General features: G+C 27.0%; 1 protein-coding gene across 2 annotated transcripts in view; it reads left to right on the forward strand.

Moving 5' to 3' along the window:
- Positions 1-619: 619 nt before the first annotated feature.
- LOC107451532 (uncharacterized) overlaps positions 620-14,734 on the forward strand; it is an 18,871-nt gene continuing 4,756 nt past the window's right edge. The window contains exon 1 of one of the 2 annotated variants that reach the window (XM_016067665.3): positions 620-946. In XM_016067665.3, coding sequence (XP_015923151.2) covers positions 893-946 — 54 coding nt within the window. In that variant the 5' untranslated portion in view covers positions 620-892. Of the gene's footprint in view, positions 947-7,061; positions 7,221-14,734 lie in introns of those variants that run through there. The other variant, XM_071183697.1, reaches the window with a different exon arrangement.

The following is a 14,734-nucleotide window of genomic DNA, read 5'->3' on the forward strand; positions in this document are numbered from 1 at the left end:
AATGAACACAAGCATTTTTTAAAAATTAATTTATTATTTCTTTACCCTTATTTTAAAAATGCTAAGAACTTATTATTATGTTTCAAAACATTATTTCGTGCAATTTAAATTAAAGTTTATTTAATTTTTAATAACTTATTTTACGATCCTGTAAAAACTCAACAATTTAATTTCGGAGCCATAACTACGCGTAAAATATTTTAAGTTTATGTGGTGCAAATATTTCTTTGTTTACTTAATTCATTCAGGTGATTGACCTACAACAATTGAATGAATTTCCTACCATTGTTAAGTGAAAGCGCAAGTGAATTCTAATTTTCTTATCCAATTCACGTAAAATTATACTTTTCTCTAAATTATAAACAATGAAATCTGGAGTAACTCTCAATATGATCCAGTTCAACTTTGCATCTCATCTCTAATTCATCGTGAGTGATTGAAACTATATTAAAGTAATAAAAACTTCTTATTTGAGCATTTTTGGTTGATTTTTCTTTTAATAATCTCTTTACCGACATGAAATATCGTTTCTTTGTTTACTGGCCCAAAAACACATTTCTTTCCACATAACATAGAGTGGTTTCGTAAACTTAATTTCAAGTTCATCTAAATGCGGCAAAAGCTTTTTTTTTCTGCTATTTTAACATGGAGCTTTAAGAATGAAAAACCAATAAACCATGTCTTGCTTCAACTGTATTAAGGAAGCCAATTAGATTTCTGGCTTATTGAAGCCAAACCCGGAAAGCAAACTAAATAAAATTAAAATGAGAAGCTTGTGAAAGTGGAGTGTTTTTCTTTTCAGCGAAGAAGAATTTCAACTTTAAGACGAAGAAGGGAATAGTTTTTAAAGAGAAAATTTTAAAACATGAGCGATGTTTTTAAGTAGATTAAAATGGTAGACAAAGGTTTCATACTTCACATAATGGATTTCAGTTTAAAAACTCAGGCAAGTACTTTTCTCTATTTAATAACTTTTAAAGTTTTAAATTTCAAGTTAAAAAGTACTCGGGTTGAGTTTGGAATATCATTTCAAGATTTATAAGTTTTTAGCTTGTATTATGGAATTATATTCCTTTGATAATAAATATTATATTTCGATAATAATTAAAGTAACAGTATTTATTTCATTTTAGCAGCTTTAGTTACCATTAATAAAAATTTCATTCATTAAACACTAAAATATGTTTGCAATTTGTGACTTAACACAAGCAGACTTGATTTTATCATTATATTGGTAGTATTTTCTTAAAATATTTTTTTAAATAATCTCAGCCGCTCTATTATTCATCCTACGAATGCATAGTTATTGGGGCATTATGCATAGAAATGATAAAAAATTTAAATATATTTTATTTTACAAATTGCATCTTCTTACTTTATAATATTCATAATTACACTTCAAAATATTTCCAGCTGCTTCGTATTTTTAACAAATTGATAGCACGTTTCGAATATGATTTTTGCTGCAATGAATCACATAACTATATTCCAAATAAATTGTTTCAATAGTTAATATACTAAAAGTATATTTTACCGAAAATAATTTTTTTTTCATTTAGCATAAAATCAAAAATAAAATTCCTCTAATATAATTATAATTTTGTTTCAGGTAATTTTTTTTTACTTTATAATAATCATAATTATTTTTCAAAATATTCACTATTACTCCTCACCAAATGATTTTATTTCAATGAAGTAAATTAATTATTTATAGAGTTGGAAAATATATCCAATGAATTTGTAAAATAATTACCCTAGTATTTTTTCTCAAATAGTAGCAGAAAATAATTTTAAAAAGACTATTTAGCTTTTTGATCATTTATACTACTGCAATGAAATATTTAAAATACTACAAACTCAGTAAATAATATGTAATTTCTTATACCATTATTTGCAGTTATTTTTCTTGCAAAAAGGTTTTATACCCGTTTATAACGTGAGTTTTAAAGGATTTAATTACTTTTTAGAACTAACTATAGCAAAAATGTTAAATAGATAATTTAATTACTTTCAAAACTGTCTGAAAAAAAATTTATCATGAGAAAATTTGCCTTTAAAAAATTTTTACACATATTTATGTTTTATTTTGTAGCTGTAATTTTTTGCATAGTAATTTAATTACTTTAAATGACATCAATATACATGTTTAAATCAGTACGCTATGATATTTATTTCACATTAAAAGAAAAAAAACTTAATGAAACTTAAATTTAAATCTAAATTAAAAAAATCTACTATTTTGATACAATTAAAATAATAAGGATTGTATTAATTACAATGATTAATAATTGTGCCAGGGGAAATATGTTTTTACCAAAAAAGTAGTAAACACTGCTAAGAACGAATTTACTGAAATAGGCCTTTTGGAAATGTTGAAAGCTTATGACTGATTTAAATATAACTATTTTTTATGTGATCTATTTTTTATGTGACATTTTAAATCATTTCACATATTCCTTAAGAAAATCTAATGATTTTATATTTAGTTCTTAGAAGGTTTACAGTCTTTTTCTTGAAAGCGGATGTCAACTTTAGCAGCAAGGAGTATGAACAAAGTAATATTTAGTATTCAAAAACAATTGGTATTTTCTCATCTACCATTTGAAGCAATATCCAATTAGAATAGCCATTTTAACGCATACTCGGTGGGTTACTGGTGTCTCATTAAATTATTCCATTATTCAGCCATCCATTCGGCCACTATCGCTCTCCTCAGCTGCCGCGGTTTTTCTTGATTGGTTTTTCACTTTCCTTTTCTTTTCTATTTTCTTGTCAGCAATGTTTTGCTTTTCTATCAAAGTTTCTGTTTTCAATACTTCCGTGTTTAGGGATCCAGACAATGGGCGTCAATATTAAGCATTCGAATCATGCCGGCTTTTACCAGCTTTTCTTTTGAAGCGAATGAAGTTTTTGTCAAAGACAAGCATATATATTTTGTAATATTCTGTAGCAGACGTGCGGATTGTAGAATTTGTTGAATTAATGCAAGTGTGTCGCTTCATCTTTATCTCAAATTAATGTCTTACACCTTAGACGACCCTCAGACGCGAAAAGCTGGCAACTAGAATGTCTATTTTGTGAGGTTCAACTTAAAATAAGCTTTCAAGATTAGTTTTTTAGTTTTCAAGATCAGAACATTAGTTTTTATTCTAAAGTAAATAACTTAAGGGGAAGATATATTTCGAATATTTATTTCATGATTTGAAACTTTCATTTGATGCTAAAAATAAATTATTTTCCGCCAACGTAAATAACGTAATGATTACTTTCTCTAGGCATTAAAATCATTCTTTAACCGATTTCAGTAATCTTTAACATAACTCACTTCAAACGGTAATCCGATATCAGGAAAGTTAGGGGGAAGAGTTTTACTTTTCAACAAGAAATGAAACTCTGTTCGCAATATTCATTCAGCTTTTCTGACAAAAAAGAACAAAAGGATATTTTTACACAATAATTTAATACACTTAAAAATAAAAGCAAACAAATAAAAACTCAAAATAAAAACTTTGCACAAAAGAAATTTCAAATCATTGGCCAAATATGAAAACAGTTTAATCAAAATTTAATCCAAAATATAATTTTTAAGCTACAGTTATTTGCATAAGCTATTTTTAATTTTTGAATTGTTTAGTTAATTGTATGAAATTTAATGAAACTAAATAGCAAACAATTGTAAAGAAAATACTGAACATGTTTTAATAAATTTTTTATACAGAAAAGTTAAAATAACTGTATTAATACTACGGAAAAGAAATTTTGGATTTCAATAAACTTAGTGTGATTAATTAGTTTGAAACGAATTCATTTCCTTGGTTTAAACAAAACGTTAAACGAAAGTTATTAACTTTCGTTTACAGATATTCAGGAAAGTATATTAATATTTTATTAAAATATTAATATACTTTCCTGAATATGTGCTCACCATAGATATATGATGTTGCGAACAAATCTTTCACTACTGTCTGAATAATTTTGTGAGAATAAAGTTGTTAGTTTGGAACGACATCGGAAACTTTTGAACTGGTCGTTCGAAAAAAAACAAATTATCAAAATTTTTATTGTTCACCGAGTAAGGCAGTAGTTCAATACGGAAGAATTTCGTGCAAAAAATCTAGAGATTAGTTTAAAAGTTGCGGTTTGGGATCGTAATGCGAATACCTTCTTCCTAGCACTGTGCTGAACAAACACCTCGTAGAAGGTACCAGCACGGATCAATTTAGTAGCCTGATGTAACGAACATAAACTGTGCAGTGGAGAAAATAAGAAAGATTTCACTAAGTTCGGGGTAATAAGATTCACAGTGAGGGGACACAATACGAAAGATGCAATTGCGTTTGGACTATTAAAAAATCAAATTTCTTGTTCATGGAAACCAGTGCTGAGGCCTTCTCTCTTCTAGGAAGTATTGACTGAGCCTTAACTATCATCGTGAATTAATTGTAGGAGAGAGGTTCTAAAGGAGAAAGAAATTAAACATTACTATCTAGCTAAGTTAGACATTGTCCCTACACGGAGAAAAAAAGTCTAGTCAAGCTGAATTCTGCATAATAATGATATTTCTAGTAAAAATAATGGTTAATTAAACCAAAAGTTATTAAAAACAATCATTTGTTTGCTTTTCCGTTAATCTGATAACGTTTTACTGGAAAGTCTGGTTTTCAAAACTATAGTTCTTATTGCCACACATTTAGAAAAAAAAATACAAAACTGAAAAATAAATTTAACCGAATAAATGGTTTTTGTGCTATGCTCTAAGATATCATGATACCATTTTTATCATATATTATAAACTATATTTTAATGTTAATTTTACCAAAATCATTACCAACGTTATTCGGATTTGATAAATTAGACCTTAAAATTTTTTACTCGGTGTGTGTATAAATTTACTTTGCATCGAAGGATGCCAAAATCAAGTCGATGGGATTTATAGTTCTGAGGTTATGAGGGATTTAGTAAAACTGAAATATTAGGTTTTACATGCATTGTTACCAATAATCAACCTATTTTAGATTTATATTTTAGAACTCAACTAAATTAAATGCAGTCCAGGATATCTTCAATAGTATTCCACTTTCTAAAATTAATGTTGTTCTTTTGAATTACTACTGCGAATATAAAAATACCCTGAATTGTGATTTTTAATGCTGGGAAATTCATAAGAAACTTTTTCTTTTCAATACTTTTCTTAATCACTTTAATTATCTCCTTTTTATCATTTTTCTTTTTAATCATAGATGGAAATAATTTTTTTTTACCTCTGCCTAACATTTTTTACAACAATATGAAAAAAATTATACGTTAAATCTCAAATGTGTTTTTACATTTATTTAAAATTAAATTATTTGAATTTCCCAAATTATATAATTCCATTAAATAATACTCTTAAGGAACCTGAGAAATTAATCTTGCTTCTTAATCATGACGTTATCATTACTTTTTGTTGAAATTTAACTATTAAAAAAGAAGTTATTATCTGAATTGGTAACTTTTACAATAAAAGGAATGATTTTCAGTTTACTAGAAATAAAATAACTGCGTAAATCTCTAATTTTTCGAAAAACATTTCTATAAATACTTCTTTTAGTTAAATTAATAGAATTTATAGTCTTATTTATTCATCTAAAAAACAAGTAAACTTGCTCTACCTATTTTTTTTTTTTTTTTTTTTTATTAANTTTTTTTTTTTTTTTTGAAAATAAACAAACTATTGTTTAACTAATGTAATTATATTCTGTACAAAATCAATACATTAAATGAAAATTAAATATACAAAAAATAATAACAAACAATTGTAAGCTATCTGGAAGAGAAAATTTTTAAGTTCTCTTTTAAGCTATCTATCTATTTAGTTATGTATCTTTTAAAAAATCTTATTAGGAGAAATATCTGGTAACCAACAATTAAAATTAGATCCTAACTTTACGCAAATACTTCGAAATTTTATGACTAATCAACAACCTCCCCCTATATTCAATTAAATGATAAATTATATTCAATAAAAGTCCATAAAAGTCCAGTTTTTATTAAAATTTCAATTCAGGGCTTTCTATAAAAATCATTGAATTGAAATGTTGTATTAAAAATACGACCTTTTATTAATAAGTTTTGTCGTATTCAGTTTAATATGTTGTTTCCTAATTAAAAAAAATTGGGGGGGGGGGAAATCCAAGTTAACGAACCAATCATATTGGTTCTTAACTTTACTATGAAGGTACCTTTAATTTCCTCATTACCTTAATTTTCCTCATTTTCCTCAATTATGCTTTAATTTAATATTTTGTAATATGGTAACTTAGTTATGGAAATATTTTCAATCATTCTTGAAAGTTGATCGTAAGTTCATAATATCTCTTTTTTTTTTCTTCTATCTTTTTTTCTGTTTTATTTTGAATTTTTGTGCTGTTTTTACTTAATTATTATGTGAACGATTTGGTCTCATTTTTATTTTGGTGATTTTCACACCTTTGTATTTACTCATTTTGCTTTAACGATATTAATACAATACAATATCAAAAACCACTATTTTTTTCAGATATAACCGTGTGGATTGAAAAAGAGGTTAAAATCTTTCGGTTTTTAATTTGACAATATTTTATTTTGAATTAATTATTTTTTTAAAATTTGTTTATCTCATTTAATTAACGCATATAGCAAGAACAAAATTGTTTTGACAGTTTATTTATCAAATATGCTTTCAATCCTTTAAATTATTTCGCTTTCACGCTACTGGTGGATATTTATCCATCATGCTCTGTCTGGGACACGAATTACTACGTGTTGCTGCTGTATCAGAGTAAATATCAAAGCCCGAGTCATAAATCCTCTAACAGTAGCAGCGAAGAAGATAGCTTCCTGGTAGTCGAAAGTGAAATGTCTTATTTCTGTTGTCTCTTGGGATGGCAGAAACTAGAGGATTAATTTTGTTATCCTTGTGTGCCAAGAAAATAAATGAATGGAATAAAGACACCATTCCGGTCTTGTAAAAATAAATTAGATTTCTCCACTAGATTAAACTTTCTTCTGTATTTAATTTGAAATATTTTGTGGTTAAAGACGAGGAAGAGAACTCTGGTTTACTGTCATCATGGTGCAGTGCATTTAAACTGCGATAATTATAATGGGAAAGCTGTACAGACTGAGTCTTAAATTTTTCCTTTTTTTTTCCTTCCTTTAGCAATTACGTGAATCGAATAGCTTAAACTTTTATTTAAATGGTAAGTAAGAACTTTAATTTCAAAATTAAATATTATTTAAGGTAAAAGCACTATATTATAGAGGTAAAATAATTTTTAATTGAAATATGTTCACACTTAGTTTTAAGAAATCTGGTTCTATAACCAAGAAGCATATTTAATTTTAAAATAAAGTATTGAAACGTTTTGTAAATTCAATCATTTCATAAAATTTGGCAACAGAAATTACAAATAAAGGTTTTATTTCGCCTCTGTGCAATATAATAGGCTTTACGTGCCCACGTTTGACAATCGTAGCATTGTATCAAATATTCCTCTAAGCCTCTCTTCTAGCTAATTGTATTCCGACTACCAATTTTGCTTGACAGACAAGATCTCAGTTTTAACATAAAAGAAGGCAGAATATTTTATATACGGAGAAAAACAGACGTAATATTTTTGGAAATTCAAACAAGAAAAATAATTTTTAATAAATTACCTTTGACTAATTCAAATGTGAAAGCATAATTATTGAAAATATTTGCACATACAAACTACTTAGAAAAGCGTGTTTCAAATTCGAATTTCCTTAAGACATTCTGGAATTCAAAAATTTTGATTGCATAAGACAGTTTAAAAATTGCATTGTCCTTGTAGAGAAACGTACATACAATGAAAAACAACAAGAGTTAGCTGCGCATATGCAAAAGTACTCTGCCTGCGTTTGGTTTGAAAATTTAGTAAATTTTGATACAAATGAGCTACGGAAGGCACACAGTTGTCTAAATCAAAAACCGATTGACACAATGTAAAAGAAAAAAGTGATTAAAAATGTTCAAGAACAATATAATTACAAAGCAAAAATTATGAATTGGATTTTAAGTAAAGGGCTGATTCGGTTTAAGTAACAGGCTGATTTTAATTTTTTTTTAGTTTTTGTAAACAAACAATAAAATAGACATGAACTCTTTTGGAAATTTTAACCACAAAATTGACAATAGTGTTGACTAAATTTTTTTAACTTTGTTAGCGTGCGTTTGACGAATGCAAATATGTATCTCAAATACTCGAATTCAACTTACTTACACAGGATTTTTAAAAGCATGGATTTCAATCTCTGATTTTTTTTAGAAACTTCGTTGAATTCAAAAATGTAGTTTGCCTTTGACAGATGTGAAATTGCGTTGTTCTTGTGAAAAATATAAACATAATTATAAAATAGAAGCGGAAATTCAGGCCAAAAATATTCAAGACAAGAATTAAAAAGTATACACTATGTGTTTGCATCAAGTATTTTATTTGCGCTGATAAATTTTGCATACATTCAAAAACATAGGGGGTGATTGGCTAAATAAATTGATTATGAAGTTAATAATGCAATATAATAGAAGGTTAATCTTAAACAAAATGCATGTTTTTTTTTCTATTTTGTATATGACAAGTATGCAACCCTTTCCTGCAGAATATGAAGAGGACTTAAATACTTTTGTTAAAGAAAAATGCATTGATTCCAAATAGAAAAATTTATAAGCTTGTAACTTAGAAGCAAAATATTTCTATCAAATCTAATTAATATTTTTTTTCGTACAACAGTAAATAGCGTGATAAAAATCGATCGCAGAAAAAACCTCTCTTCCCCGCAACCGATTCTACAAAGATTGAAACATATTCACTGTTATATGCTATTTAAGTAAAAATAATGAAAATGATATTAATTTTTAACAATATACTACTAAATTAGCATTGCTTGTATGCCTGGTTTATAATGCTCAATAAGTAAATTTTTAATTTCATAGACGATATTTTGAAGCATTTTCAGTATTTTAGCCATTTTCCCTAAAATAATATTTAATTTCCAATCCCAATTGCTTTCAGAGCTCAAGATTTTTTTAAAAATTATCACAGTAAAAATTCATCTTTCATAGCAATAAAAACTTTCATATCCGCGTTTAAATTTTTATTGCATTAGCAATCTTGAATCCAGATAGATTATCACCTGAAAATCCACTAATAGATTAAGCCTTTCTCACATGCTTGGTATGATTTTTCTTTGAAAGGGATTTCTGGTTAGTTTTAAAGAATTTATGGAGTCATGTTGGCCATGTTGTACTAAGTAGAAAGAAATACAAAATCAGGAAAAATCAAAAAAGTTGCAACTTATTGTGAATATTATATTGTGAATATTATTTTACAATTTTTAAGGTGGTCAGCAGTTAAAGGATAGCCTAAAAAAGTAAATTTTTATGTACTTCAGTAGTTAACAAAATTTGAGGAGTGCTCGAGGTTATTACAAAAAAAAATTATATTGGCCTTCTCTTTCTAAGAGCAAAATTTAATAGTGGTGCAACAATGTATTTTATTGAATAAAACATCTCGTGACATTTTTGATACTAAGATTAAATGTTTTCGCATTGCTTTAAACTTAATTTGTAATTCATTTCGCCAATGTAGGACTTTAAGAAATATAAACTTAAATTCCTAGCTATATCTCGTGTTCATTTATTGTAGATTTTTGTCACTTCATAAGTGGATGAAAGCTTTCTTCATCGTAGGGTGTAACAATTCGGTATTTCAAATGTGGACACAGATTGGTGTTAAGTGTTTTTCCCAACTCCATTTTTTAAAATTTACTTGCAAATAAAATTGTAGCACAGAATGTTTCACAAAGCAATTTATTCTTTTTTAAGAAAATGGAAAATGTCTTAAGATACACAGGTATATTTTTTGAATTCACTAAATAAAAAAAATATTAAATAAAAATATTTTTTGAATACTTCATTTTTATATCCACTCCTGTATTAAATATTCCACCTATTAGAAAAATAGTAGACCAATAATTTAATTTTCATTTATTGAAAAATAAAATGTCCTCAAAATGTTTTTTCTTCAGTGATGATAATACCAAAGTAAAACAATTTGCCGTTAGCCTCATACTTTACTTCTTTCCATGAAAAAAAATTCTAAAACTTAAGCAAGTTTAACAACTTTATACTTAATTTTAAAGAATTAATTGCTTTCAATTAATTTCTAAGTAAATATTGTTGATGGAAATAACAGAAAAGACTCAACATACAAAATCAGATTTTTTCTTAAAAATAAAAATGGAGAAAATATGAGCTGCCATAAATATTCTAACATTCTTTAAACTTTAATATACCATTTTAGAGACATGAATAATTTGTAAAATCTCTGAAATATTATCGTTTTATTGGGTTAAAAATATTTCATTTATAAATTTTTGTTAGATGAAATGAAATTGAGGCACATTTACTTTACATTTTTATACAGTGATTTTTCATGTTTTCTTATACTCACAATTATTACTAGATAGATACGATAAAAATATTAAAAAATTACTATTCATATAATTTATGTATGTTTATAGGTCAATTAACACTTTTTTTCCCCTTACAAGTACCGAAAACAGCATTATTATCTTCTGTAGTTTTGAATTTCTATTCCAAAAATACTTACACTATATTTCAACTAGAAATTAGATCAAATTATCAGAGTTAATATTTATTATAAAAATAAATTAATTTGTTAAAATAATTTGCTATTTTGGTAATTTTTTTGTTTTTAGTACTAAAACTCAAAATTCTTAAAAAAAAAAATCTTTCTTTTAAACGCTTTCGAAACAGTTATTTTGTAATGCAAATAATTTATCCAGACATGGAGCAAATTTATTCAGAAAGCTGTTATAATTCTTGCTAATGATCTCATTAATTTTATCGGTTTCTAATTAAATAAAATATGTAAATTCTTCAAACTATTATCTAAGCTAGAGAATTAGCAAAGCGGGATTAAAAGTTTTTTTGCAAGAAATAAATTCGCAAGAAATAAATTCGTATGAGATTAAATACATATTCAGGATAATTAACGCAATTACTTTCAAAATAGATTATCAATGCTTGAGTAGCTTTTCTGTGTAGCTATGGATGAAGGTATTTTACAATGATATACAGCTTTCGGAAAAATTCCTTTTTCGAAATTACTTCCTTTTTAAAAGTAAATTGATTACGCATATTAATTTGGTGAATAACAAAAATGTATTAAAATTCTTCTAATTTATATTTTGAAAATTCAAATGAAGAATACGTGGTTCCAATTTATATTTATAATTAAGAAATACTAGATTCAGAATCCATCAATGGTAAGCTAGATCAAATTTAAATATTAATAAATTTTTGACTAATTAATAAATTTTGGGTTGAGGGCAATTTAATAAATTTTGGGAATTAATAATACATGGGTAAAATGAAATAAGAATTAAACATTAAGATTTTTTGGCTAATTTAAAGTGTTTGTTTTAAGATCAATGACTTGAGAACAATATTTTATTTTAAAATCATGAAGTTTTTGTGAATTGGAAAATATTAGGTTCAAAATCTATAGGAAGGAAATGAAATTTTAATTTATTGTTATTAAGCTTTGGTCAAATATGAAACATTAGTTTTAATCACTGAATTCTCGATTCCGATTTAGTAGGTGGGAAATGCAATTTCAATTAAATATGCATAATGATATTGATTAAATATGCATAATGATATTGATTAAATATGCATAATGATATTGATTAAATGTGAGTAATGATATTTTTCAAATTAAGAAAACTCATGTTCTGGTTCAATAGTTAAGGGAGTTTCTTAAAGAAAGTTTGTAAGTTTTGATTTAGGAAATATTGGTTTTAGTATCATCACTTACAAGACAAGATTCCCAATTATGTTTTTATTTATTTTTTTATTTTTTATTTTTTTGATGGCTGATATTTTACAGCCGACTCAATTTTTGGGTTTACGACTACTAATGTTCAACTTCGTAACCTTGTAACTTTTGAACTTGATCCAGGAGACAAGCGAACTTCTGGATCAAGCATTGGGGGGAAATTTGTCTTTCAATCATGCTTTATGAAAGTTTGGTAAATTTTTAGAAAATCGTGCTTAGGAACCATTGGTATGAAGCTAAATTGTAAATAAATTATTTTGATAGCCGCGATGTCTCAAAGGATAAAAAGCTAGAAAATTAATGAAATGGCACAAGTTCGAGACCCAGCAATGGTATGAAATACTCTTGATGAAGTGGATGGATCCCCTAGCCCTCGAGATATCTGGGAGAGGTTTTCGTGTTTTTTCTCTCCATGTAACGCAAATTCGTGTTTCTTCCGAAAAAAAGTCCTTTATGAAAAAGTTTGTCACAATGCTTGACCCAGAAGTTCCTTTATATTATGTGATTGATAGTTATTGTCATTGATACCCTTAAAGCCAAAAATGGGTCTCCTGCTCAATACCGTTTATCAAATAAAATGTAAAATAAATATTATAGGGCTTTGGTTAATTAATAAATTATAGATATACATTGAATAGGCAGAGGACACGGCACAAATTCAATTTTAGGAAGTTTTAGCTAATTAAATTACCCATAGTTTAGAGTTCATTAATAGGAGTTGAATGTTATGAACTTTGACTTAGTAAAAAGAAGATGGTTTGAGCATCAAAATGTGTGGAGCGAGTCTCTAATAGAACGGTATAAAATGTCGGTTAATGAGCCCATTTGTGTCGGCTTGAACGTATGTGTGCCAGCATGAAACGCTTTCACTTCCCGAACGACACACCGGCGTGCCTGAGAGCTTTTTCATTCACTCCCAGCCCATTTGTGACAGTGTTCTAGAACGTTTTAAAATATATAATTTTAGACACATTGCATCTAAATGGGATTCGAGATGCATGTTGATTTGGCCTTTTATTCGAAATGGTAAACAAATGGCACCACGTGGTTTTTGATAATGTAACACAAGTGGAAAGAAATGCTTCCGAATAACATGTTTTATGGCGGCTCTTTAAAATGCGCGTGGTGCAACTCTGATTCAAATTATTTGATTAATTGAAAAATTCGACTGCAAAAAGTCTCTTGCTTCATTTACTTTTTACTTTCTTTCATTAAATCACACATTTATCTAGTCAAATCTGTATATTTCGCAGAATTTTTGAACAAGGAAAAAAAATCAGAATCGATAATGTCAAAGGTCATTTAATGATAAATAAGCACTAACAAAATTTTTTAAACGTAATAAAACAAGAAAAAACTAAAGTAAAAAAAGTATGCGAATAAAAAAGTATACGTAATACATGTCGTTTATCTATTGTACGGTACACTATTGTAAAATGCTTTCATATTTAGGTCATTACATGGGTAAAAGCTTAACAGCTAAAACTCTCCTGTCCAGGTGCTCACGAAAAAGACTCCAGGCCTTGTTTGTAGCTCACGTCCGAAAATAGTTAAAAAAATTTGCAGCATCCTTAAATACCGAATAAGTCTCGAATAAATTCTAGGATCTTGGGCTGCTTGATTAACTTTGGGGTTCATTAGTAGGGCGTGATATTTCATGGTTTTGAAATTTCAAACTAATGACGCACAGATTACGAATAAACTATATTTATTTATTTATTCATTACATTTTCTGAAGTTCTGTAGTTAAGGTGCATAAATTAAAATAAAATAAGGTGTACCTACTATTTCAAAAGTTATTAATATCGATAACAGTCCTATGAGCAAAAGTTTTCATTTGAGTTTGTTTTTTTAGATTAATAATTTCTAGAGTAAATATGCCAGTTTACGACAAGAGATAAAAATCGGTATATACTAATTACATGTATTTCAAATAAATTATTAATAAATCCGTATAATTGAACATAGATCAGCGGTTCCCAACTTTATTTTACGATTATGGAACTCCAAATGATCGAAGTTCTTTCGGCGAATCGTGGAAAGCAAATAATTAAAGTTCTTTTATTCAAATTTTTTAAGAATTAATTTTTTTCTTGCTTTATGAATAACAATTTTAGAATCAAGTTAAACGTCAGGTCATTGAATTCAAAAGTCTGGAGTAGCTTCTAATTGTGAATCTGTTTTCGGCGCATGCATAAAATTCATTTAAATAAGCTGAACGAGTCAATTTAACTATACTTTTGAAAAGTAACTATCATAAAATATTACAAACTGTGATAATGATTATCAAAGAAACATAATTCTTCATACTTAAATTTAGTTATTTTTAATTTAAAAGTTTAATGAGAAATACTTATGCATAATATGTAAATGCATATTTACCCAAATGGTGTTCTGCGGAGCCCTAGGGTTCTGTGGGGAAGTTAAAAGGATTCCGTGTGTTAGTACTCTTTTTAAAGTATTTTTTTGAATTTTTGAAACAATTAATTATGTTTGAGTTCCATCAATATTCTATTACTTACTTAATATTTTGGTGACCTTTACAAAATTATTCAGAATAAAATTCAAATTCAAAAGAAATTGCATTTTTTTTAAGAGATGTAACTTAACAAAGATCAAATTATTGAATAAGCTATGAAAAAGGCCAGCATTTATAAAAAGAACTGCATTAGTAATGCTTTTGCACTTTTCAATTCAAAATTAAAAATCTAGTTGCATTAATGAAGAAATATGTTTCCCCAATTACTATATTTAACGGTCATAGCAGTTTTTTTTCTGTTTTTATTTTAACGAAAACCATAATATATATATATATATATATATATTCATGC

The sequence above is a fragment of the Parasteatoda tepidariorum genome, chromosome 7, assembly GCF_043381705.1.
Source record: "Parasteatoda tepidariorum isolate YZ-2023 chromosome 7, CAS_Ptep_4.0, whole genome shotgun sequence".
Lineage (NCBI taxonomy): Eukaryota > Metazoa > Arthropoda > Arachnida > Araneae > Theridiidae > Parasteatoda > Parasteatoda tepidariorum.